Genomic DNA, 24,956 nt, shown 5'->3' on the forward strand with positions numbered 1-24,956 from the left:
TTGCAGGCCTCCAATTCTGGTCTCTTGTGTACCTCGATTTTAATTACTCCACCATTGGTGGTCATGCCTTCAGCTGCTTGTGCCCTAAGATATGGAATTCCCACCCTAAATCTCTCTGCCTCTCTACCACTCTTCTTTTCTTTAAGACACTGATGAAACTTGGCTTGTATTCCCTTTAGTTGATGGGCAACCCAATTAAGTTCTTTAAAATGATAAAGGAATTTGAAAGGGAAGCATAGTGATTTCTCTAGTGGAGAAATGTAGAATAAGAGGACATAATCATCAAATTAGAATTGGCTATTTAGGAGTGAAACCAGGAAGCACTTATTCAACACATGGGGCGGTAAAAATCTGGAACAGGTGGGTCAATTGAAATTGTCAAGACTGTCATCTGATGGACTGTCTTGTTTCCACAAATGCTTCCTGTCAGGCATGGGGTCTATGAAATCCATGCCCATCCTGTTGAAATGTTCATTCATAATGGGTGGGGTGTGCGCTGTAACTTGGTTGTCATTCCTTCGGTGTATCCATAAGTTGACATCAGTCAACTATAATATTCAACCAATTCGTTGAGATTCTAGACCCTTGAATTTGCTGGAATAATCTGTCTTTTTACATTTTACCCACGACTGTCTGACAATACTAATATCATGAGCTAACTTAAGCAAATCTATGTAAACATATCTACAATACTGCTATCTGCTGGACTCTTTTGCTTTCTGTTCTTGAGCAAGGTTAAATTGAAAACGTTGGACCAAGTATAGTTCTTGTAACTAGATTAGTCCATTGGTTCAGGCTTTCTGCCTGTTATACCTGAAGTGACTTCAGATCACACATTACATCATGCAGAGCCTCGAGCAGCTCTTGGATCACCCCTCAAAGTTTCTACTTTTTAATTACGTTGATCATAATGCCTATTGAAATAATTTCCCAGCTGAATCTCGAATAGTTTCTGCACAGAAGATCCTGCTTTGGTCATCCTGACCATAATCGGATTTTTGCCTGACATTGGCCACATTTTGAGACTATGCCATCATGAGGGAACATTGGTGTAATACATGTTTCAAATGCTAGTATTGAGTTATACTGAGTTCTCAGGGTGTTAAAATCCAGCCCTACAACCCTCCAAAGTTTCTGCACTTCTCCAATGCTGGCCTCTTGTGCATGTTCACCGCTCCACCATTGGTGTCCATGCCTTCAGCTGCCTGGTACCTAAACTCTGAAAATCCCTGCCAAACCTCTTGGTCTTTTTCATCGCTCTCCTCCTTTAAGATACTCCATAAAATCTATCTGTTTGGTTAAGCTTTTCATCACCTGTCCTATTTTCTCCTTACATGGCACGGTGTCAAACTTTGTTTGATAATGCTCCTGTGAAGTGCCATGTAACATTTTACGATGTTAAAGGCACAATATAAATGCAAAATATTGTTGTTGTTTTTGCTAAATTTACAAGGCGTCGGGCTGGAAGATTAGATTAGAGGTAGAATCTTCACACTTAATCCCTGCTGGAATGGTAGGACAATTTCTGGATCGCCAACCCGATTTCCTAATGGGCAGGCTTTGCTGAGCCTCTTTCCCAGAGAAACAGTATTAGCATCCTGCCTGCGGGATCTCTGACCAATTAGAAAGGGTGTGAGTGATGACTTGTCCATTCTGTCAAAAGAAGGATTTCCAATTAAAAGGATCACAGCATAGGTTACAAGAGCTTACCAGCACTTGGATTTTTGAGACTGCAGCAACCATGGGAGTGGAGAGGGGATCTGGAAAGATTGCTCTCTCTCTCACCTGGAGGTCCTGCTGTAGGATCTGATGGTCTTTTGTGACAGGGTGACGAGGACAACTTCTCCAATCAAGCAGGCAGGGATGGAGGTGACTGAGGAAGTCAGCAGCAGAAGGATGCTTCCTCCAACCTAGAGACAGTGCACCCAAGAGGATCCAGGCCCTCAGGAGGGCATGATAGGTGAGTGGCATAACACTTTCAGGTACCAAGCTCCACACCTTGATTTGCCCAGCATTCTACTGCACAACGCTCTTCAGGTCAATGAGCTTCCAGTCCGCTCATTCCTCTCTCTCCAGGCACTTTACATCCCCATCCAAAAAGCCAACACTCACACATTCTCAGCCTATTACCATCTCGAACTCATGCCTCACAGTCACCTTCCACTAATGGTGTCCTTCCCTCCTCTCCACACAAGCCATTATGAACACTTACAGCTCTCTACTTTCTCCCCTTGTAGGAGAAGAGAGCACAAAACTTGGTGAGAAGTAGGTACCTAGGGGGGCTGGAGCAGTGACTGTCAGGTGACAGACACCTTGTTGGCTGCTGGCACTGCACGTTCCACTGGGAAGGAGGTCCTGTTTCAGAAGGTTGCAGATGTTAACAGTGACCTGCCATGAGAGCCTGAGCCTCCTGAGACATGTTGAGAGAGCTGATCCTCTGCCTGGGGGCTTCACCTCCTTCCAGCTGGATCGTGGTGTCCAGCCCATCTGCATGTGGAGGGGCATGAGGTTGAGGAGAAGGCTGCTGGTGCTGCTGCTGTTATTGCTCCTGCTACTGCTGATGTTAATGGTGGTGGTGTGGCTTCTCCTTTTGCCCTCAGCAGAGGTGAAAGGTAGAGCTGGATAAACTGCTTCCATGCCACATTAAAAGTTGGTAGTAAGGAAATGTAGCTGAAGGTGAGGGAAGTGCTTGATAGATAAAGTGCCTTCTAATCAGCTGACAATCACTTGTCAAGCAGCAAAGAAGTTGCTGATGCTTCAGGAAACAATGTACAGTTCATCCATTCTGACCCCTGCCAGGTTCCCTTTAACTAGAAATCCTTTCTTTGATAGATTCGATGTGCCATCCCGTAAGCTATCTCCAATTGGTCAGGCAATCCAGAAGTAGGTGCTAATGCTGTGGCTGTGTTAAAGAGTCACGGCAAAGCCCACTTCAATGACAAACTGGTTCCCGATCTGTTACCGGCCTCCCCACTGCAAGTGGGTCTCTTATGTTAAAACTCCGCCCAATGTGTCTCACTCTGGCTCATGGGTGAGAGGACTCTAAGTGCACATTTGGGTGCCGGGGGCCCCAACAGTAGAGTGATCACATTATGGTCTGCTTGCTCAGCTAATTGGCTTTGGGCATTACATCCATGGTAAAGCAACCATCTTCTTAAATGAGAACAGAAAGTGCCAGAAATACTCAGCACATCTGGCAGCATCTGTGTAGAGAGAAACAAAGTTAACGTTTCAGGTCTGTAACCCTTCATCAGGTCTGTAACCTTTCATGCAGAACCTGCTGAGTATTTCAGGCACTTTCTGTTCTCATTTCAGAGTACCAGCATCCGCAGTATTTTGTTCTTATTCGACCATATTCTTACATCATCGAGAACAGCGTTGTCCAACCTTTTTGCGTCGTGGAACGCATTACAATTTTTGTCTTACATAGGGGGCCAGTGAGACAATTTTGGAAAGATAAAAGCATTAAAATTCATCTTACTATTAATCAAAACAGCAACAAATGTGCATTTTTGTGAAGAAGTTTAAATGAGAAGACTAATTTATTGACTTACTTTCTCTTCACTATGTTGGACACTGATTTAGTGAGAAACCTGGTATTTTTTTGCTTGCATAAGTAGTCAGTGTTTGCCTGCACACTTGTAATGATGCAGAGTATTCCGGATAGATGTCATTCTGTCAGGAGTGATCTTGATCACTCTCTCTCCCTCTCCCGCTACCACCTCTCTCTCTCTCTCTCTGTCCCCTTCTCTCTCTGTCTGCCTGCTTTCTCTCTCTCTGCCACCCTCTCTCTCTGTACCTCTCTCTCTCTCCACCTTTTTCTCTCTCTGTACCCCCTCTTCTCTCGCTGTCCCACTTTTTCTTTCTCTCTGTCTCTCTCTGCCCCCCCTTTTTCTGTCTGTCCCTCTTTCTTCCTCTGTCTGCCTTTCTCTCTCTCTGTCTCTCTCTCTCTGTTCCCCCTTTCTCTCTCTCTGACAGTTGCAGAGAACAGGAATGCTCAGCAGATAGGTGATCAGTTTATTTTAACATCGCAAGTCAGTTTCACAGCTGATAGCTGCTGACATTGAAACAGCGGTTTCTGAACTTCGGACAGATTCAGGCTTTTTTTGGCAGGCTTTTAAAAAACCCAGGATCAGTCCAAAGTTGGGAAACGTCTGTTCCTGATGTCAGGACCTGTAAGCAGTGAAACTGACAGCATGATTTTTTTTTAAAAGCCGGTCTGCAAGAAGAAGCAAGGGTAAAATTTTTCCTCTCCGGTCACAGACGCCTGGTGAGGATGAGGAATGGCCCTGGGGACAGTTAACATCCGCCGGCCTGATGGAAACCTTTGCCAGGCCAGATTCTGACTACCCGCCCCGCAGCCATATGTTGGACAACCCTGATCTAGACCAATTCAAGAAATCAATCACTTAACATTTATTGACAAAGACTATTATAATATTTTAATGTTTAACTTTCCAGCCATAATTTCCAAGTATCTTTTAATTCTCTATAAGTACTGTACTGGTGGAATATTCTATCGTAAGAAAGAAAGACTTGCATTTGTACAGCACCTTTCATGACTTCAGGAGGCCCCAAAGTGCTTTACAGCCAATGAAGTACTTTTGAAGTGCAGTCACTGTTGTAATGTAGGAAATTTCTATATTTAGCCAATTTGATGTCAAGTCATGGGTATTATGAATGCCACATTTTACTGTTGTGATGGAAAAGACACCTGTCAGATGGAAAAATATTAATTTTGTCATATGGAACGTCATTTGAACACTTACTGGACATTGAAATAACTTGTTTTAAAAAGACTACAGAATAGTGGCTGGAAACAAGGCTGCATATTAGCATTCTAAAAGACAATTGCATGGAAGACAATGGGAGTACTCCCTGATCTAATTAGCTAGATGTGTTTTGTCAATAGTGATAATCAAGAGACATTGAGAGCCATTGAATGTGTAAGAGCCAGCATTTCCCCTCCACCCCCCACCCCCCCCCCCCCCCCCCCCCCCACACACACACACATACACTGGGAGTGTCTGGTAAGCTTGGAGGAATCCACAAACCTCACAGCCAAGGCTATTCCAAACAAAGACTAACCTGCTGGCCAACCTGGAGTTAATTGAATTGTTCTCACAGAACAGTTTTTGGAAGAGACTGCAATTGAACTTCAAGGAAGAAGGTCTCCCCCTCGCTCTCTCTCTCTCACACATGCAAAGTTCCAGAGACCCACGGAAGTAACTTAAGCCCCAAGGCAGAAGACCAGCGAAACAAGTTTGAAAGTGTGCACTGGGCCCCAATGAGAACTGCAAGACTTAACTTCAATCAAAGACTTTACATCCAACCCAAAACCAGTAATTGAACTTTCTGTTACTTCAGACCTTTCCCCTTTAATTTGGTTTTTCATATACTGACATGTACAACCACTGTAATCTCATGGGCCATTCCTAATATTTCTCTCTTAATATTACCTCTGTGGCACCAGTAACTGGTGAACCACTGTCCACTCTTTGTCCTCGGGTCTGGGAGGAGAACTCCACTTCCTCATCAGGACCTCATTCTTCAAATAATAGCAATCAAGGACTCCAACTGCTTCCATTTCAGACTGGGCAGCTTGTACTAACTCCCGCAATACTGAGTCGGCTCACTGAGCCTCAGCTAGGGAAGATCCATTTAACTCATTCCCTGGGTCCTCTAACTTTCCAAAGAAAGTTGCAGACAGACAGACCTCGCGGTCATCCACCTGCAGTGCCATTTCAGTCTCTTCTGGGGGAGCTGGTTTGGTCATGGCTTGATTCGCTGCACATTCAGGGGAACTGTAGGGGACCTTCTCCTGCCACTGCCCTTTCTCTGTGACCTCTTGCGGTCTCTCTTTCACTACTGGGTACGATACCACCTTCGTCCCTGTCAGATCATTACCTCGGAGCAGGTCAACCCCGTCCACAGGCAAACAAGGGACAATCCCTACGGTCACGGGCCTGAAACTAGGTCGCACTCCAAGTGCACCCTGTGTAAAGATACAGGTATACACTGCCCTCCAATACCATTCACCACTTTCTGGTATTTACTGCACTCTCTGGGGAAAAGGCCAGGCCCTTTCCCAGTAAAAGGGATCTAGTGGCCCCTGTGTCCCTGAGGGTTACTATGGGCTTGCTTGCCCTTCTCGAGAGGTATGGGGTTACTCTCCCTTCAGACACAAAATCCTGATAACCTTCAGGGATCCTATTAAATTTTCCTGCACCTAAAGCAGTATGTTTCCTGGGCCATACTACTTCTGCAGTTAAAGCCACATCTTGTTCAGCTGTGCTTTTCATCAGGTTCCTTTCTCCTTCACTAAACAGGTCTGCCCTGATTAACCCTATAGGCTTTCCCTGTAGTTTTCAGCAGTCAGCTCTCAGATCATTTGCCTTATTATAAAAGAAGCACACAGGGTTCTGGGTCTCACTCCTACTTATAGCACTTTCCTTTTTGGCTGGAGGAGGGCCCCTGTGTGTCCTGCTTTTCTTTCTCTCCCCGGACTGCTTGGGCTCCGATCACCTTCCCACCCTTTGAACTTTTCAGATTTGTGGGGGTAACTAGGAAAAGTTTTCACTTGGGGGGGCTGAATTGTATATTAGAGCAAACTCATCAGCCAGAACTGCAGCTTGCCTCGCTCTATGCACTTTTTGTTCCTCCACATGAGTCTTGATGGAGAGGGGGAGAGAGTTTTTAAATTCCTCGAGGAAAATTACCTCCCTGAGGTTTTCATAGCTGGGCTGCACTTTAAGAGCCCTCAGCCACTGGTCAAAAGCTAGCTGCTTACATCTTTCAAACTCCAAGTATGTTTGATCAGCTTGCTTCCTGAGGGTTCGAAACTTCTGGCGGTAGGCTTCCAGTACTAGCTCATATGCTAGCATGGCCGCGTCATGTTTTTTTTAGTATTTTTTACTGAATTAGAGTTTTAAGGCTAATAAACTTATACCTTTCTTGTTTAAATCTGAGAAAACCTGTCTGGTTGATATATTTGCAATTACAATTAGAGAGCAGTGAACAAGGACTGACTGAGGGGAAACTAAAAACCCTGTATTTTAAAAGTTAAACTCTGTTATGGCCAAACCAAGAAAAGGCTGAGAGGGGAGACCTAGATCCCTTCCTCACCTGGTCATAACAGAAATTTAGGGGCCAGAATCCCGAATTGGACCCACAGACAAATGAGAAATTGGAAGTGGGAAATCAAATTGATCACAATCAAAAAGCTAAAAGATTTCAATACTGTTTTTCTTGTGGTTGTGTGTGATAGAATATTAACATGTCCACAACTGAAGCCAGTAACTACCCAGGCCAGGGTCAAGAAACTTGAGGTCTGTCTGTCTGCAACTTTCTTTGGAAAGTTAGAGGACCCAGGGAATGAGTTAAATGGATCTTCCCTAGCTGAGGCTCAGTGAGCCGACTCAGTACTGCGGGAGTTAGTACAAGCTGCCCAGTCTGAAATGGAAGCAGTGGGAGTCCTTGATTGCTATTATTTGAAGAATGAGGTCCTGATGAGGAAGTGGAGTTCTCCTCCCAGACCCGAGGACAAAGAGTGGACAGTGGTTCACCAGTTACTGGTGCCACAGATGTAATATTAAGAGAGAAATATTAGGAATGGCCCATGAGATTACAGTGGTTGTACATGTCAGTATATGAAAAACCAAAGCCCGCATAAGACAGCAGTTTGACTGGCCAAAACTCCACAAATTTGTGGTGGAGTACTGTTGGATTTGCCACATGTGTCAGGTTGAGGGGAAACCCCAACCTACAGTGAAATCTGCACTCCTAAATCCTGTACTGGCATTTGGAGGACCCTCCAGCAGAGCGCTGGTGAATTGTAAGGGACCCATACCAAGAGCAAAAGTGGACAGACAGGCACAGGGCTGGAAAAAAGTTCCAGAGGATAGGGGAAAAAGGAATTAAGGGCACAGGTTACAGGAGATACGAGAGGATTCCCAAATGGAAACCCCTACTGTCCAGTCAACCAACCTCGAAGTGTTGAAAGCATTAGACCCCACATCCTCCTACGTACCCCAGCAGAGTTGCTAACAGTATTTACAGAAACGTGCAGGGACAAAGAGAGTCCTCAAGAGGGCAGAGAAACTGTGAGGGTATTGCCTCACCTAGTCAAAGTGCCGCAGGGGAGTACAGTAGTATCTGGACAAATACCTGCAAGCAGGAATGTCCCAGAGGACAAACAGAACATTAGCAAAGAATTCTCCCCCTCCCACCACAGTCAGGAGAAAAAGGAAACAACCATCCTCTAAAGTGAAAAGCACTTTCATGACTCATCAGAACACTGAAAGAGAGATCAGAGTGGATCCACCCACTGCTGACTCCCATGATCAGAACTCCAAACCAGGGCTAATTAAATCTAACCCTTGCCCTGCAGACCTCAAAAGGAACAAAGGCACCCTCGACAGTCATGGAAATATGCAAACTGCAAACCTCCCCAAAAATCACATGAACGTATTGCAGGCTGATAGTGAAGAAACTTTAAACCCCTTGGGCAACACATAATTATTTCTGACCCAACCTCAAGGACAAAAGGGGAAGTGCAAAGCAGCACTACTACAAAGGAAAGACAGACTGTAGCAATTTTAAGATTTCTGAATGCATGAGAATGAATGAGAGGAATGCCTGTGTGTTTTCCTGTACTTTATCTTCTTTCTATTTTATAATAAAATGTTCCCCTAGTGTCACCTTTCATTCTGCCGGATGTGGAGATGTGATGGAAACCATACCTGCCAGATGGAAAAATATTAATTTCATCATATGGAACATTATTTGAATGCTTACTGGACATAGAAATAACTTGTTTTAAAAAGACCACAGAATAGTGGTTGAAAACATGGCTGCACATTTGCATTCTAAAAGACAGTTGCATGCAGAGACAATGGGAGTACTCCCTGATCCAATTAGCCAGATGGGTTATTTTCCATAGTGATGATCAAGAGACATTAAGAGTCACTGAATATGTAAGAACCAGCATTCTACCACCTGCCCCCCCCCCCCCCACCCCCATTAGGAATGTCTGGTAAGCTTGAAGGAATCCACAAACCTCCCAGCCAAGGCTGTTCCAAACAAGGAGCTAGTCACATGACTAACCTTCTGGCCAACCTGGAGTTAATAGAATTGTTCTCACAGAACAGTTTTTGGAAGAGACTGCAATTGAACTTCAAGGAGGAAGGTCTCCCTCTCTCTGTCTGTCTCTCTCTCTCTCACACAAAGTTCCATGGACCCACGGAAGTAACTTCAGCCTCAAGACAGAAGACCAACGAAACAAGTATGAAAGTGTGCACTTGGCCCCAACGAGAACTGCAAAACTTAACTTCAATCAAAAACTTTACATAACTGAACTGAACTAAACCAGTAACTGAACTCCATCTATTACTTCAAATCTTTCCCCTTTATTTCTTTCTCCTCCTCCATCTCTATTTGCAGGTGTGTTTATTGCGTATGCATGCTAGCGTGATCACATCACATATCTTTTAGTAATTTTTACTGAATTAGAGTTTTAAGGTTAGTAAACTTACACCTTTCTTGTTTAAATCTGAGAAAACCTGTCTGGTTGATTTCTTTACATTTACAATTAGAGAGCAGTGAGCAAGGACTGACTGAGGGGAAGCTAAAAACACTGTATTTTAAAAGTTGAACCCTGCTATGGCCAATCCAAGAAAAGGCTGAAAGGGCAGCCTTAGACTCCTTCCTCACCTGATCATAACACTGTTTAATAATTTGCACCTGGAATTGACATGATAAAATGCCCAAAGCACTTTATTGCTTCACCCCAGATCCCTCGGTTCTACTTATCGTGGTTTTAGTCATCCAAATGTTCCAATAAAACTATTGATGTCACCCACTTCTTTAAAATTTTGGTAAGAAGTTGGATTTCATGAAATTGCTCCCAGCAGGGTAATGAACTAAATGACTTGCATCCTCACTTATTAGATTTGATGTTGACGTGATTTTCTCAAACAGCTTGAAAGCAAGGTGGGTATGTCTCTCCTTATCATTAACCTCATGCAGTTGAGCTTAAATCCTTATCACTCTTTCTCCACTGTGCATAATTTCCTCACAGCTTTGAGTTTCAGTAACTCTAATTGAAACTGGTGCTCTTTTTCTTTTTCTTGCCAGTTATATGAGTTAACTCCAACCCTTTGGCTTTTTTGTGCACCACTTTTTTAATGCGACAAACTTTTGTGATTTGTTTTAAACTTTGTTTGTAGTGAATAAACTTTATCACATAGAGTACCCGATTCTAGTTTCTAGTTAGGGAAAGGTATTCCCTATCAGTGTAACACTAGTAATCCTCTCTATCTTCTTTAGGCTGCCACTGCACCTACTCTGACTCTCATTTTGTTACAGGAAATAACTTGCCCTGAACCATGAGAATAGAATAACGTTATGAGTAACAGTTACAAACAATGCTTTTTCTTTTATTCAGGACTTGTGAATTATATGAGAACACCACTTTGGATAGGACTAAGTGGCCTGGATCTTGATAGTGGGTGGCAATGGAGTGATCAAAATCCCTTCAGATACTTGAACTGGGCTCCTGGTAAGCAATGGGAAAATGAATGGTTCAGTATCAGAGGAATTGAAAAACAAAATGATAAGCACCTCTCAAGTTGATTTCATGCACCACGGAATTCCTGGGCTCAGAGGGCACAAATGACACATTTACACCCAGCTCCACTGGGATGTGTCCCATATGTATTTGACCTCCTGTTTTGGTTAAGATTAGCAGTGTTTGTGGAGAGACAGATATGTTGGTTTTTCAGAGTTCTGGTAAAGGGTGCACACCCGAAATTTGAACATAAGTGGCAGAATTTTGCGGGGGGAGGGGGTTGATGCCATATTGTCAGGTATGGGGAGGTCGTGTCTCACTAATTTGATTGAGTTTTTTGAGGAAGTGACGAAGATGATTGATGAAGGAAGGGCAGTGGATGTTATCTATATGGACTTCAGTAAAGCCTTTGACAAGGTCCCTCATGGCAGACTGGTACAAAAGGTGAAGTCACACGGCATCAGAGGTGAGCTGGCAAGGGGGATACAGAACTGGCTCAGTCACAGAAGACAGAGGGTAACAGTGGATGGGTGTTTTTCTGAATGGAGGGATGTGACTAGTGGTGTTCCGCAGGGATCAGTGCTGGGACCTTTGCTGTTTGTAGTATATATAAATGATTTGGAGGAAAATGTAGCTGGTCTGATTAGTAAGTTTGCGGACGACACAAAGGTTGGTGGAGTTGCAGATCGTGATGAGGATTGTCAGGGATACAGCAGGATATAGATCGGTTGGAGACTTGGGTGGAGAAATGGCAGATGGAGTTCAATCCGGACAAATGTGAGGTAATGCATTTTGCAAGGTCTAATGCAGGTGGGAAGTATACAGTAAATGGCAGAACCCTTAGGAGTATTGACAGGCAGAGAGATCTGGGCGTATAGGTCCACAGGTCACTGAAAGTGGCAACGCAGGTGGATAAGATAGTCAAGAAGGCATACAGCATGCTTGCCTTCATTGGTCGGGGCATAGAGTATAAAAATTGGCAAGTCATGCTGCAGCTGTACAGAACTTCAGTTAGGCCACACTTAGAATATTGTGTGCAATTCTGGTCGCCACACTACCAGAAGGACGTGGAGGCTTTGGAGAGGGTACAGAAGAGGTTTACCAGGATGTTGCCTGGTCTGGAGGGCATTAGCTATGAGGAGAGGTTGGATAAACTCGGATTGTTTTCACTGGAATGACGGAGGTGGAGGGGTGACATGATAGAGGTTTACAAAGTTATAAACGGCATGGACAGAGTGGATAGTCAGAAGCTTTTTCCCAGGGTGGAAGAGTCAGTTACGAGGGGACACAGGTTTAAGGTGAGAGGGGCAAAGTTTAGAGGGGATGTGCGATCTCCACCAACTAGAAGGACAAGGGCAGCAAATACATGGGAACACCACCACCTGCAAGTTCCCCTCCAAGTCACACACCATCCTCACTTGGAACTATAATTCCGTTCCTTCACTGTTGCTGTGTCAAAATCCTGGAACTCCCTTCCTAACAGCACTGTGGGTGTACCTACCCCAAATGGACTGCAGCAGTTCAAGAAGGCAGCTCACCACCACCTTCTCAAGGGCAATTAGGGATGGGCAATAAATGCTGGCCTGGCCAGCGACGCCCACATCCCATGAATGAATAAAAAAAAAATCTTTGAATTTGATTGGCTGCTTGGACAGCCTGCAGCCATCACTCGAGCTCCATGCCGTGAATGCCCAGGAAAGAACGCTGCAATCAGATGTAGTATCACTGCACAGCGATAGAGGGATGACTGGATCTCTAAGTGAGACTTACTTCATGGTCAGCGGCAAGAGCCCTTACTTGACCTTTGACCGCAAAGTCTGGCCCTATTTCTTCCCTCCACATTTGCTGATTGGCTTGTGATATGGCACATCCATTAGCTGCACAGGGCACTTCAACAATAAATTTACGAAGTGTTTTACATTTGATTGCAAACTGGTTTCCAGTGAAATTGCTCCAGGGACAATTCTCTCACTGCATACCTCTTATTTGTGTATTAATTACAATAATGTAAAATTAGAATCTTAACAATTCATTTGCTGATATTACTGGTTTTGTTTTTCTTTCTTTGTAAACTTCAGGACATCCATCATCTGAATCAGATCATACATGTGTGGTTATGAATCCTTCAGTGGGAGCAAAGTGGGAAACCAAAGCTTGTTCTCTGAAACTGGGATATATTTGTCAGGATGACATTAAAAACACAAATTCTGCCAAGACCACTCCATTTTCAGGTTAGTCCTCTTGTGTGTATAACTTTCAGACAGTTAATATTACTGAGCAGCTCTTGACATTAAATATTAGAAAGCATGTACTAGTTGAACATAGAGCAACAAATGTCAACCAATGCAAGAGGTTGCTTGTGTAGCAATGTCATAAATACATTCATGAAGATTTTTTCTTTTAGAACATATCTATGATTTAGCTAGAAATACCAAACAGAAGAAATTTTCATAAACACAGTTACATTAGTTCTGGTTTTCCACTGAGGTCCTAATTCCCTGCTCTAACTTTGGTGGAAGATTGGTGAAACAATCCAGAGAAATAGCATATATGACTGAATATGGCCACATATGCCATTTCTCCGGGAGTTCCGCTGATCTTTTGCCAGTGTTACATCAGGAGATTTGGAATTTAAGCCAATGGCAAGGATAATCCCACCTCTATGGACATTTAAAAAATTTGTCCTTTGAATCTAAGCATTGTTGGCAAGGCCGGGATTTATTGCCCATCCCTAATTGTCCTTGCGAAGGTGGTGGTGAGCTGCCTTCTTGAACAGCTGCAGTCCATGTGGTGTAGGTGTTGTGTTGGATTGCTCAATCATTGATTGCTTTGTGCTGTATTTGTAAGACTGTTCACTATGCTGTCAGACAACCCTCGGGGTGGAGGGAGGGGGGCAGGGTGTGCATGTTTCCAAAAGTGAAACTAAGACAGATCCAGGCAGCCATCTGAATAAAGCCTACACACTCAAAAATTGTGAGTTTAGTTTCTTCATGCTTGGGGTACGAAACAGAACAGTAGATACATCCAAGGTGCTGTAATGGAGGGAGTTCCAGGATTTTGACCCAGAGACAGTGAAGTAATGGTGATATAGTTCAAAGTCAGGATAGTGTGTGATTTCGAGGGGAACTTGCAGGTGGTGGTGCTCCCATGCATCTGGTGCCCTTGCCCTTCTAGGTGGTAGAGGTCACGGGTTTGGAGGGTGCTATTGAATGAGCCTTGGTGAGTAGCTGCAGTGCATCTTGTAGATGGTACACACTGCTGACACTTGCGACAGTGGTGAATTGAGTAAACGTTTAAGATGGTGGCTGATCAAGTGAGCTACTTTGTTCTGGATGGTGTTATGCTTCTTGAGTGCTGTTGGAGCTGCACCCATCCAGGCAGGTGGGGAAAATTCCAACATCCTCCTGACTTGTACCTTGTCGATGGTGCACAGACTTTGGGGAGTCAGTAGATGAGTTACTCGCTGTAGAATTCCCAGCCTCTGACCTGCTCTTGTAGCCATAGTATTTATGTGGCTGGTCCAGTTAAGTTTCTGATCAATGGTAACTTGTGGCGGAAATGTTACTTGCCACTTATCAGCCCAAGGCGGAATGTTGCCTAGGTCTTGCTACATGCAGGCACAGACTGCTTCAGCAACAGAGGCCTTGTGAATGGTACTGAACAATGTGCAGTCATCAGAGGACATCCCTACTCCTGCCCTTATGCTGGAGAGAAGGTCATTGATGAAGCAGCTAAAGATGGTTGGGTCTAGGACAATACCCTGAGGAACAACTGCTGAGATGAATCGCCTCCAACAACCATGAACATAATTGTCAACTATAAAGAGTAAAATGTTGTGTTTTGAAATTTTGTATCTTATGTAATGGTCTCAAGAGTCTATAAGCTTGTAACAACATCTCAACAATCTTAATGAACAATTCAACAAACCCAGAAAATAGTAGAAACTGTTTATTGCACATTGTACTGTTTAGTATTTCACAGCTATAGGAGCACAGCTCTGCAGAATTTCACTGACTAATATTTAACAATACATGACACACTTGACTGGTCATCACTTCTACAAATTTGAGGTAAATATTGACTTTAGAACATATTGCTTTTTAAAAAATCTATATATCTTAAAATGGGTCATCTGCTGTGGTGAAATAACCATCGAGAATGACTATGAGTCATTAAGATGACCTTTCTCAATAGATATTGGGGGAAGATGTCCTACATGCACCAAAATTATAAACTTATTCATATATGTAAATTGGTTATGGCTTTATTAGATATTGCACATGGAGCACATCTTTCCCTATTGTCTCTTCGATTTGATCCATATAGCAGCAACTTGATCATCCAGGTTCCCTCAATAATTCCAGATTAATTGTGTTTGCTGAGGACAAAAGAAGGAAAATAAATAGTATGAAGCATGGGATCTACGTCAAATGGAGGCTAGGTAATAGAAAGCAAGGATTTCACAATGCTAACTACAAACTAGTGGGCGGCACAGTGGCGCAGTGGTTAGCACCGCAGCCTCACAGCTCCGGCGACCCGGGTTCAATTCTGGGTACTGCCTGTGTGGAGTTTGCAAGTTCTCCCTGTGTCTGCGTGGGTTTCCTCCCACATGCCAAAGACTTGCAGGTTTAAGGTAAATTGGCCATCATAAAATTGCCCCTAGTATAGGTAGGTGGTAGGGAAATATAGGGACAGGTGGGGATGAGGTAGGAATATAGAATTAGTGTAGGATTAGTATAAATGGGTTGTTGATGGTCGGCACAGACTCAGTGGGCCGAAGGGCCTGTTCCAGTGCTGTATCTCTAAACTAAACTAAACTAAATAAGTGCTAAAATTTCAGAAAATTCTGGCTCTCGTCTATATCTGTGTTGAATCACATCCAAGTCATTATGATAGACCTCTGAACTGGCTGCATGTTGTTTTCTTCATCCACAGACTTTTCCTTGTACTTTTTAAATATACACAAGATATAGAAACTTCTAGCAACGTCCTGCAGATGGTTTCCCTGAAAAATTCTCTAGACTAGAAATTCAATGGCATCAAGCCCGTTTACAAGGGTTCTATTTTAAGCATAACAGTGTGAATTGTGGGATTAGATTAAATTCAACCACGATTAGAGGGGTGACATCATTACAGTTGCAGGGAGTGATGTATTATGCAAGCTAGTTCTAAACAAAAGAAGTCAGACCAATAAGCATTGAATTACAAGTTAAAACAAGTCAAGGCATTATGAAGGAAGGAAGGAAGAAAGAAAGGAAGGAAGAATGAAAGAAAGGAAGAATGAAAGAAAGGAAGAAAGAAAGGAAGAAGGAAAGAATGAATTGAATGTATATAGCATCTATGATCCCAAGATGTATCAAAGCCAATTTTGTATCTACACTGCTACTTTCCCTTTTATTCCATAGGCTCTAACTTTGCTGACAAGCCTGTTATGTGACACTCTGACAGTATTTGTGCTAAGTACAGGAACATGTTCTTTTGTACGTTTATGTCCTTATTTTCATTATCCTCTTTATTTTTTCCATCTCCTCCCTTTCTCTTGGAAGAATTGACTCCTCACCCAAGTGGCACTTATTCATGAGGTTTTTCACAGTGACTCAGCAAACTTTTCAACAGTGGGGAGCATCAGAGCTGAGATAAATCCATTCCACACTGATGTCAAAACATACACAGTTCCCTCAGTGAGTAGAGTTCAGAAGTAGGTACCCAAGCCAATACTTTCCCTCCATTACTCAAGGTTGTTGAGGCCAATAGCAGTTCCCAGACCACCATCCAAGCTAAGATCAGCTAATTTAATACAGACTGTGGATTGAACCTGATACTTATTGTTTAAGCTCAGTGAATCATTGGGAGAGTTCTTTCTTGCTATATTCATTGTTCTGTCATTAGTGTCCAGGCTACTGCAACTGCAACAACATCCCTGAAGGTATTTCCTATTACTTACACCTATTATCCCAGATACTCTATTAGTGTGGATCTATGCTTCATTTCTGTGGTGTCTGTGAGTGAGAAAGCTTGGGGCTAGCATATGCTTCCTCCAAGGATCGAATAACCTGGTTGCATATCCATATGATCCAATGGAAAAACATGTACAACAAAACTCAGCAGTGAGAGTGGCTGACTGGAATCTGAATTCCATAGATTGTATTTCACTTGCCTTTGAAGTTCAATGACATGTGCTATACTTAACTACAATTAAAACAAACTGAATTTGTATTTGTCTTTCAGTGATCAATGCACCCATTTCTTGCCCAAAGGGATGGCAACCATTTGCAGGTTATTGCTATATTCTACACAGAGATCGCAAGACATGGCAACAAGCTTTGGCAGCCTGTCGAAAAGAGGAAGGAGATTTGGTTAGCATTCACAATATTGAAGAACACAGCTTTATCATTACCCAGCTTGGATATTGTGAGTACTTAAAACTATTATTTTGGGTTGGTTTCTCCAACAAATGAATATTTGAGGGAAATCATAGTGAATGACTGCTCCGTTTTCTCTGTGATGGAGATAAGGAGGGAAAGAGGAGTTACTGTAAAAGTTCAGCCATGATCATATGAAATGGTGGAGTAGGCTGGAGGCACCATAAGGCCTACTCCTTTCTTAGGCTCTTATGTTCTTTTGTCAGTGAGAGTTTTCTAAAAGTCACTTTGCCATACTTGTATACAGATGTGTGAGGAACAGTGATACAGCAATTGATGTGTAGTTGCTGTTCAATCTGGTGTTACCAGTTATTTATTCTGATAGAATCTAAAACAAAATCAAAATCAAGAACAAAATACTAAAACTGAGTTACAAAACATGTGGATGCAGTATATTTGGATTTTCAAAAGGCATTTGATAAGGTGCCACATGAAAGGTTGTTGAGCAAGATATGGGTTCATGCGGTTGAAAGTAATATATTGGCACCAGGGTAAAGGATTGGTTGAAGGATAGAAAGAGAGAATACAAATAAATGGGTCATGGAATTGGCCACCACTTCAACACTGGAAAAGATACAAACATACAAACTAGGAGTAGGCCATTCGGCCCCTTGAGCCTGCTCCGCCATTATATAAGATCATGGCTGATCTGTTTGAGGACTCAACTCCATTTTCCTGACTAACTCCAATACCCTTTGACTGCCTTGTTTGTTAAAAATCTGTCTACCTATGCTTTAAAAGCATTCAATAACCCTGCCTCCACTGCTCTCTGGAGAAGAGAGTTCCACAGACTCACAGACTCAAGATGGGATCCAAGCTCTGGACAAAGTCCTTTGCCAAGTTGGAGCCAGACTCCTCCACACTCCTTGACATTGACAAGAAGCAGACCTGTCAATACACCAAGCATCCTTGTATACATGCCCATCAAGCCTGCTCCAGTACACCGCTTCATTAAAATCTTCATCTGAATCCTCTGCAGCAGAACATGTCTGTGAACTTGTCCTCCGGTGAGCTAGCAGATGCGCTATCCTTTCCCCTTGCCTGGCTGCAGCCCATTTGTGCCTGGTAACTCACTATGTGCACCAGCATCTCTATGCTACCCCCTAAAGGATGTGAAGTGCCGGTATTTGACCTGTTTGGTTGTGAGTATCAGATCAAGTGATAGTACTTCTTCATCAGTGATCTGTTGCTTGTGCCCTTTATGGTAAAGCTGCACTGGCTGACCAGATAGCATGTCTTGGGTATTTGGGGTAGAAAACAAAATGCCCATGGTCAAACCATCTGCAGCTTGCATTTCATGCCAGATAGTAAGATGAGAGTGAAGTGAGATTTGAGAAAGTGCATAAGGGAGGAACATACCATCATTCAGAATGTTCTTGGCAATGCCTGATGCAATGGCCTCAGTGATTGCTGCCCTTATAATATGGAGCACCGTCTCCTCCAAAGGACTCAAGAGATGCAGGCAGACCTGTTCCCGGCTGTTTCACTGCTGCTCCCTGTGGTTATGTGTGATCTTAGAGGTGCCTTAGAGGGGGTGCTTCTAAGATTCACTTGATTGATTCCTGAGATGAGAGGGTTGTCCTATAGGGAGAGATTGAGTAGAATGGGCCTATACACTCTGGAGCTTAGAAGAATGAAAGGTGGGGCTGACAAGTCCCCGGGTCCTGACGGGCTTCATCCTGGGGTCTTAAAAGAGTTGGCTAATGAAGTAGTAGATGCGGTGGTGTTAATTTTGCTAGATTCTGAAAAGGTTCTATCAGACTGGAAAGTAGAAAATAAAACCCCTCTATTCAAGAAGGGGGGGGGGGGGGGAGGGGGAGGCAGAAAACAAGCAACTATAGGCCAGTTAGCTTGACATCAATCATGGGGAAGACATTAGAATCGATCATTAAGGAGGCTATAGCTGGGCACTTAAAAAACTCAAGGTAATTAAGAATAGTCAGCATGGTTTTGTGAAAGAGAAATCATGTTTAACCAATTTATTGGAGTTCTTTGAAGGAGTAACATGAACTGTGGATAAAGGGAGGGCCCCGTTGACGTACTGTACTTGGATTTCCAGAAGGCATTTGACAAGGTGCCACATAAAAGGTTATTGTGCAAAATTACAGCTCATGGTGTAGGTGGGAACATATTAACATGGATAAAAGATTGGCTGGCTGGCAGAAAACAGAGTATGCATAAATGGGTCCTTTTCTGATTGGCAGGATGTGACGAGTGGAGTCCCGCAGGGGTCTGTGCTGGGGTCTCAACTTTTTACAATTTATACCAATGACTTAGATGAGGGGAGCAATGGAATGGTAGCTAAATTTGCTGATAACACAAAGATAGATAGGAAAGTATATTCTGAAAAGGACATAGGGAGGTTGCAGACTGTACAGATAGGTTGAGTGAGTGGGCAAAAATCTGGCAGATGGAGTATAATGTGGGAAATATGAAGTTGTTCACTTTGGCAGGAAGAATATAAAAGCAGAGTATCACTTAAATGGAGAATGACTGCAAAATTCTGAGGTGCAGAGGGATCTAGGTGTTCTAGTGCATGAGTCACAAAAAGTTAGTATGCAGGTACGGGAAATCATAAAGAAGGCTAATGGAATGCTGTCCCTTATTATGAAAGGAATTGAAAATAAAAGTAGGGATGTTATGCTTCAGTTATACAGAGCATTGGTGAGACCACATCTTGAATATTGTGTGCAGTTTTCGTCTCATTATTTAAGGAAGGATGTAAATGCATTGGAGGCAGTTCAGAGGAGGTTTACCAGATTGATACCTGGAATGAATGAGTTGTTTAATGAGGAAAGGTTGGACAGACTGGGCTTGTTTTCACTGGATTTTTGTTAAGCAAGGGAATCAAAGGTTATCGGGGGTAGATGGGAGTGTGGAATTTGAGACATAAACAGATCAGCCATGATCTTATTGAATGGCGGAGCAGGCTCGAGGGATCGAATGACCGACTTCTGCTTCTAATTACTTCTTATTATTTGCTGTACCTGCATACTAACCTTTTGTGACTCGTGCACTAGAACACCTAGATCCATCTGCATCTTGGATTTTTGCAATTGTTCCCTCTTTAAGAAATACTCTGCTTTCTTATTCTTCCTGCCAAAGTGAACAACTTCACATTTTCCCACATTATACTCCATCTGCCAGATTTTTAGCCCACTCATTTAACCTATCTATATCGGTTTGCAACCATAAAGCACTATCGGTCCTACTCTTGTCTGCCAAAACTGCTCACTAATTGCAGGACCATCCTGGAATGCAAAGTTAACGCCGGCTACTTTTCTCTACTACAAACTGTCTTTTAAAACCCCTCTCCCCTGTCTCCTCCATTTTCACCTCTAACAACAAATGCACGGAACTCATGGACTTCTTTGTTTCTAAGGCTGAGACCATCAAACAACTTCCTCTGCCACTTCCCTCCCTTCACCTAGCCCACTTGTCCTCTAAAGTTCACCCTGCCCTAATGCTGCACTCACATCATTCTCCGGTTTCTCTCCTCATGCCCTCTCCAAGCTCATCTTGTCCATGAGACCTACCTCGAGACATCATCCAAAAACATAGCTTCAGTTTTCACATGTACACTGATGACCCCCGGTTCTAACCCACCACCACCTCTCTCGACTCCTTCACTGTTGCTGAATGATCAGACTGCTTATCCGACAGCCAGTACTGGATCAGCAGAAATTTCCTTCAATTAAATATTAGGAAGACGGATTCCAATGTCTTTGGTTCCAGCTACAAACTTTCATAGCCACAGACTCCATTCCTCTTCCTGGAAACTGCCTGAGGCTGAACCAGTCTGCTTGCAAATTTGGTGTCATAGTTGACCCTGTGATGAGCTTCTGACCACATATCTATGCCATCACTAAGACCACCAATTTCCAACTCCATAACATAGCCAACTCTATCTCAGCTCTAAAAACCTTATCCATATCTTTGTTACTGCTAGACTTTACTATTCACACAGTCCTGGCTGGCCTCCCACTTTCTACCTTCTGTAAACGTGAGGTCATCCAAAACTCTGCTGTCTGTATCCTTACGCACACCAAGATCCATTCACCCATCATCCCTGTACTCTCTTTCCTATGTTGGCTCCTGGTTAAGCAACACCTTGATTTTAAAATTCTCATTCTTGTTTCCAAGTCCCTTCACGGCCTTGCCCCACCCTATCTCTGTAATTTCCTCCAGCCTCACAACTATCCGAGATATCGGTGCTCCTCTAATTCTGGCCTCTTGAGTATCCCTGATTTTAATTGCTCCATCGTTGGTGGCTGTGCCTTCAGCTGCCAAAATCCTAAGCTCTGGAATACCCTCCCTAAATCTTTCTGCTCTCTACCTCTTTTAAGATGCTCCTTAAAGCATACTTCTTTGACCAAGCTTTTGGTCATAGAGTGATACAGCATTGAAACAGGTCCTTCAGCCCACCAAGTCTGTGCTGACCATCAACCACCCATTTATACTAATCCTACATTATTCCTATATTCCCTACCACATCCTCACTGTTCTCCTACCACCTACCTACACTAGGGGCAATATACAATGGCCAATTTACCTATCAACCTGCAAGTCTTCGACTGTAGGAGGAAACCAGCATACCTGTCAGAAACCCACGTGGTCACAGGGAGAACTTGCAAACTCTGCACAGACAGTACCCAGAACTGAACCCTGGTCACTGGAGCTGTGAGGCTGCAGTGCTAACCACTGTGCCACCCCAATATCCCTTGCATAGATGGGTGTCAAATTTTGCTTTAAAATGCTCCTGTGATGTGTCTTGGGATGTTTCCTTACATTAAAAGCACTATGTAAATGCAAGTTATTATTGCTGTTGCAGAGAAATGGTTCCCTACTGGCTATATGAGAAACTGAATTGGGTTTTAATAATTGTCTTTTCCAGGAACTGGTTGTATCTTCACAAAACAGAGCAAAAATGATGTCCCTTTAATGATATATACTTTTATTTTAAGCTTTGTGAATATGGCGTGTGAATCAGTCCTACAGTAATACAACAGTTGAGTTGGCAGAAGAGGATCAGCACAGGCACGATGGGCTGAATAGCCTCCTGCTGTGCTGTATTGTTTTTGTAAGAACCCTCAATGACAGGTCACACACTAGGCATACCATCAAGTCCCACTGGGATACAATTCCGAGCATAGCTGCCTGATAATGACAGAAGACCTGCACCTAATGAATCTTAGTGGGAAGCTGGGACACAGCTGTGTCATCATCTTTAGGAAGATTTACGAACGTAATCCGATATTCATGCTCAATTTCTTTGTGTCTGGTTCCTCCCAGGCCAATACTTTGGACTTAACAGTATCAGCCAGTTTTCTGTCCACAAGTACATCAAGCAGGTCCAATAATTACATCACATTGTTGTTGACTATGAGTGGCAACATTGAGAGGATAACATAATTCTGCAGGCATGCTGGTTTACCCAGAGTTCAGGAGGCCCTCAATACACCCATATTGTTTTTGGGCCTATGTATAATGCTGTGTCTTCTATGAAAGGATTTTATTCTTTCAGTACTTCACTGGTATGCAACCGTAACACAGAATCTGTAGGTGAATGCCTGCTACCCAGAACAGCTCATGATGCCTTTAGTTTAAGTCAATCATCTGTGCCACCCTTCTTTGAAGCCGTAGAAAGAAGGATGGCTCCTTGGAGACCAAATCAAACTTCTGCAGTCATGGCAGATGACTATTCTGTCAAACACATGTAGCAACTGAGTGCAGGAACAACAAAGCCAGTGCTATATCCAGAATGATTATTGAGCATACCACTGGAAATTTTAATTTTGTACTTTATCAATAAAATTTGAAAATGTACATTACCTAACAGTTCCAAATTAACATTAGATAAAGGGCAATACAGATTAGTTTATTTCAATTCACTACACTTGCCATTACAGGTTATATTTACAATGTCGTAGAGTCATAAGAGTTATACAGCACATAAACAGGCCCTTTGGCCCACCGTGTCCGCGCCAGCCATCAAGTCTATCTATTCTAATCCTATTTTTCAGCACTTGACCCCTAGCCTTGTATGCTATGGCGTTTCAAGTGCACATCTAAATACTTCTTAAATGTTGTGAGGGTTCCTGCCTCTACCACCCCTTCAGGCAGTGCGCTCCAGATTCCAACCAGCCTCTGGGTGAAAAATATTTTCCTCAAATCCTCTCTAAACCTCTTGTCTCTTACCTTAAATCTATGCCTCCTGGTCATTGACCCCTCCACTAAGGGAAAAAGTTTCCTCCTATCTACCCTTCTATGCCTCTCATAATTTTGTATGCCTCAATCAGGTCCCCCCTCAACTTTCTCTGCTCTAAGGAAAACAACCCTAGCCTATCCAGTCTCTCTTCATAGCTGAAATGCTCCAGCCCAGGCAACATCCTAGTGAATCTCCTCTGCACCTTCTCCAGTGCAATCATATCCTTCCTATAGTATAGTGACCAGAACTATACACAGTACTCCAGCTGTGGCCTAACTAGTGTTTTATACAGTTCCATCATCACCTCCCGGCTCTTATATTCTATGCCGCGGCTGACCCTCTGTACTTCCTAAGGTCCTACCATCCACTATATATTCCCTTGCCTTGTTAGTCCTCCCAAAATGCATCACCTCACACTTCTCAGGATTAAATTCCATTGCCACTGCTCTGCCCATCTTACCAGCCCATCTATATCTTCCTGTAATCTAAGGCTATCTTCATCAGTATTTACAACAGCACCAATTTTCGCGTCATTTGCGAACTTACTGACCATACCTCCTATATTCATGTCTAAATCATTAATGTACACTACAAACTGCAAGGGTCCCAGCACCAATCCTTGTGTTACACCACTGGTCACAGGCTTCCAATCGCAAAAACAACCCTCAACCATCACCTTCTGTTTACTGCCACGAAGCCAATATTGGATCCAATTTGCCAAATTGCTCTGGATCCGATGGGCTCTTACCTTCATTACCAATCTCCCATGCAGGACCTCATTAAAAGCTTTACTGAAATCCATGTAGACTACATCAACTTCTTTACTCTCATCTGCACACCTAGTCACCTCCTCAGAAAATTCAGTCAAATTTGTTAGACATGATCTCCCCCTGACAAAGCCATGCTGACTATCCTTGATCAATCCCTGCTTCTCCAAGTGGAGATTAATCCCGTCCCTCAGAATTTTTTCCGATAGTTTCCCTACCACTGGTGTTAGACTCACTGGCCTGTAATTACCTGGTTTATCCCTACTACCCTTCTTGAATAATGGTACCACATTCGCTGACCTCCATTTACATTCCATGTCAAACTCATTTCTGTGGTGTATACAGCCCGAGGGGTTTTACATGGGTTCTAGCCCCATGGTGCACTTTGGTGGGAGGGCCTTAGATCGTGGCCTTACCCCATTGAGCCTTTGTGGCGGCTGCCCCAAGTTTTAGTGTGTCCCTCAGCACCTAGCCCTGAATCTTGGAATGTGCCAGTCTGCAACACTCGGTTGTGGCAGCTCTCTGCACTGGAAAATCAGCAGGTTTCACCGAGTTGCTAGTCGTCCAGCAGCAATTGATGTTTCTTTTGGTGTACATCCCTGGGAACAGCTCGTAGAGCACTGAGTCCTGCATTACTGAGCTGCTCAGGGTGAACCTCGAAAAAATCCACTGCATCTCTTTCTAGACCTACTTTGTAATAACACACTCCAGAAGGAGGTGCGTGAAGGTCTCTTCCCCAACCCAGCCACCTCGAGGATAGTGTGTAGTGGCGCTGAGACTCTGGGTGTGCACAAAGGATCTGATGGGGAGGGCCCTTCTCACCACCAACCAAGCTACATCTTGGTACTTGTTTGAAAGTTCTGGCAATGAGGCGTTCTACTAAATGGGTTTGACAGTCTGCTCAGGGAACCATCTGACAGGACATACCGTTAGGATTTTAAAGTTCTGCCTCAGAAGTCTTAACTGTTCAGATTCGAGGGGGAGTAGCAGGG

General features: G+C 43.4%; 1 protein-coding gene across 1 annotated transcript in view; it reads left to right on the forward strand.

Annotated features, from left to right (window-relative positions):
• The window catches only part of mrc1a (mannose receptor, C type 1a), a 212,880-nt gene that overhangs the window by 61,845 nt on the left and 126,079 nt on the right, over positions 1-24,956 (forward strand). Inside the window, exons 5-7 of the mRNA XM_068013390.1 lie at positions 10,445-10,558; positions 12,646-12,798; positions 16,796-16,978. Coding sequence (XP_067869491.1) covers positions 10,445-10,558; positions 12,646-12,798; positions 16,796-16,978 — 450 coding nt within the window. The remainder of the gene's footprint in view (positions 1-10,444; positions 10,559-12,645; positions 12,799-16,795; positions 16,979-24,956) is intronic.

This window comes from Heterodontus francisci, chromosome 2 (genome assembly GCF_036365525.1).
Source record: "Heterodontus francisci isolate sHetFra1 chromosome 2, sHetFra1.hap1, whole genome shotgun sequence".
Taxonomy (NCBI): domain Eukaryota; kingdom Metazoa; phylum Chordata; class Chondrichthyes; order Heterodontiformes; family Heterodontidae; genus Heterodontus; species Heterodontus francisci.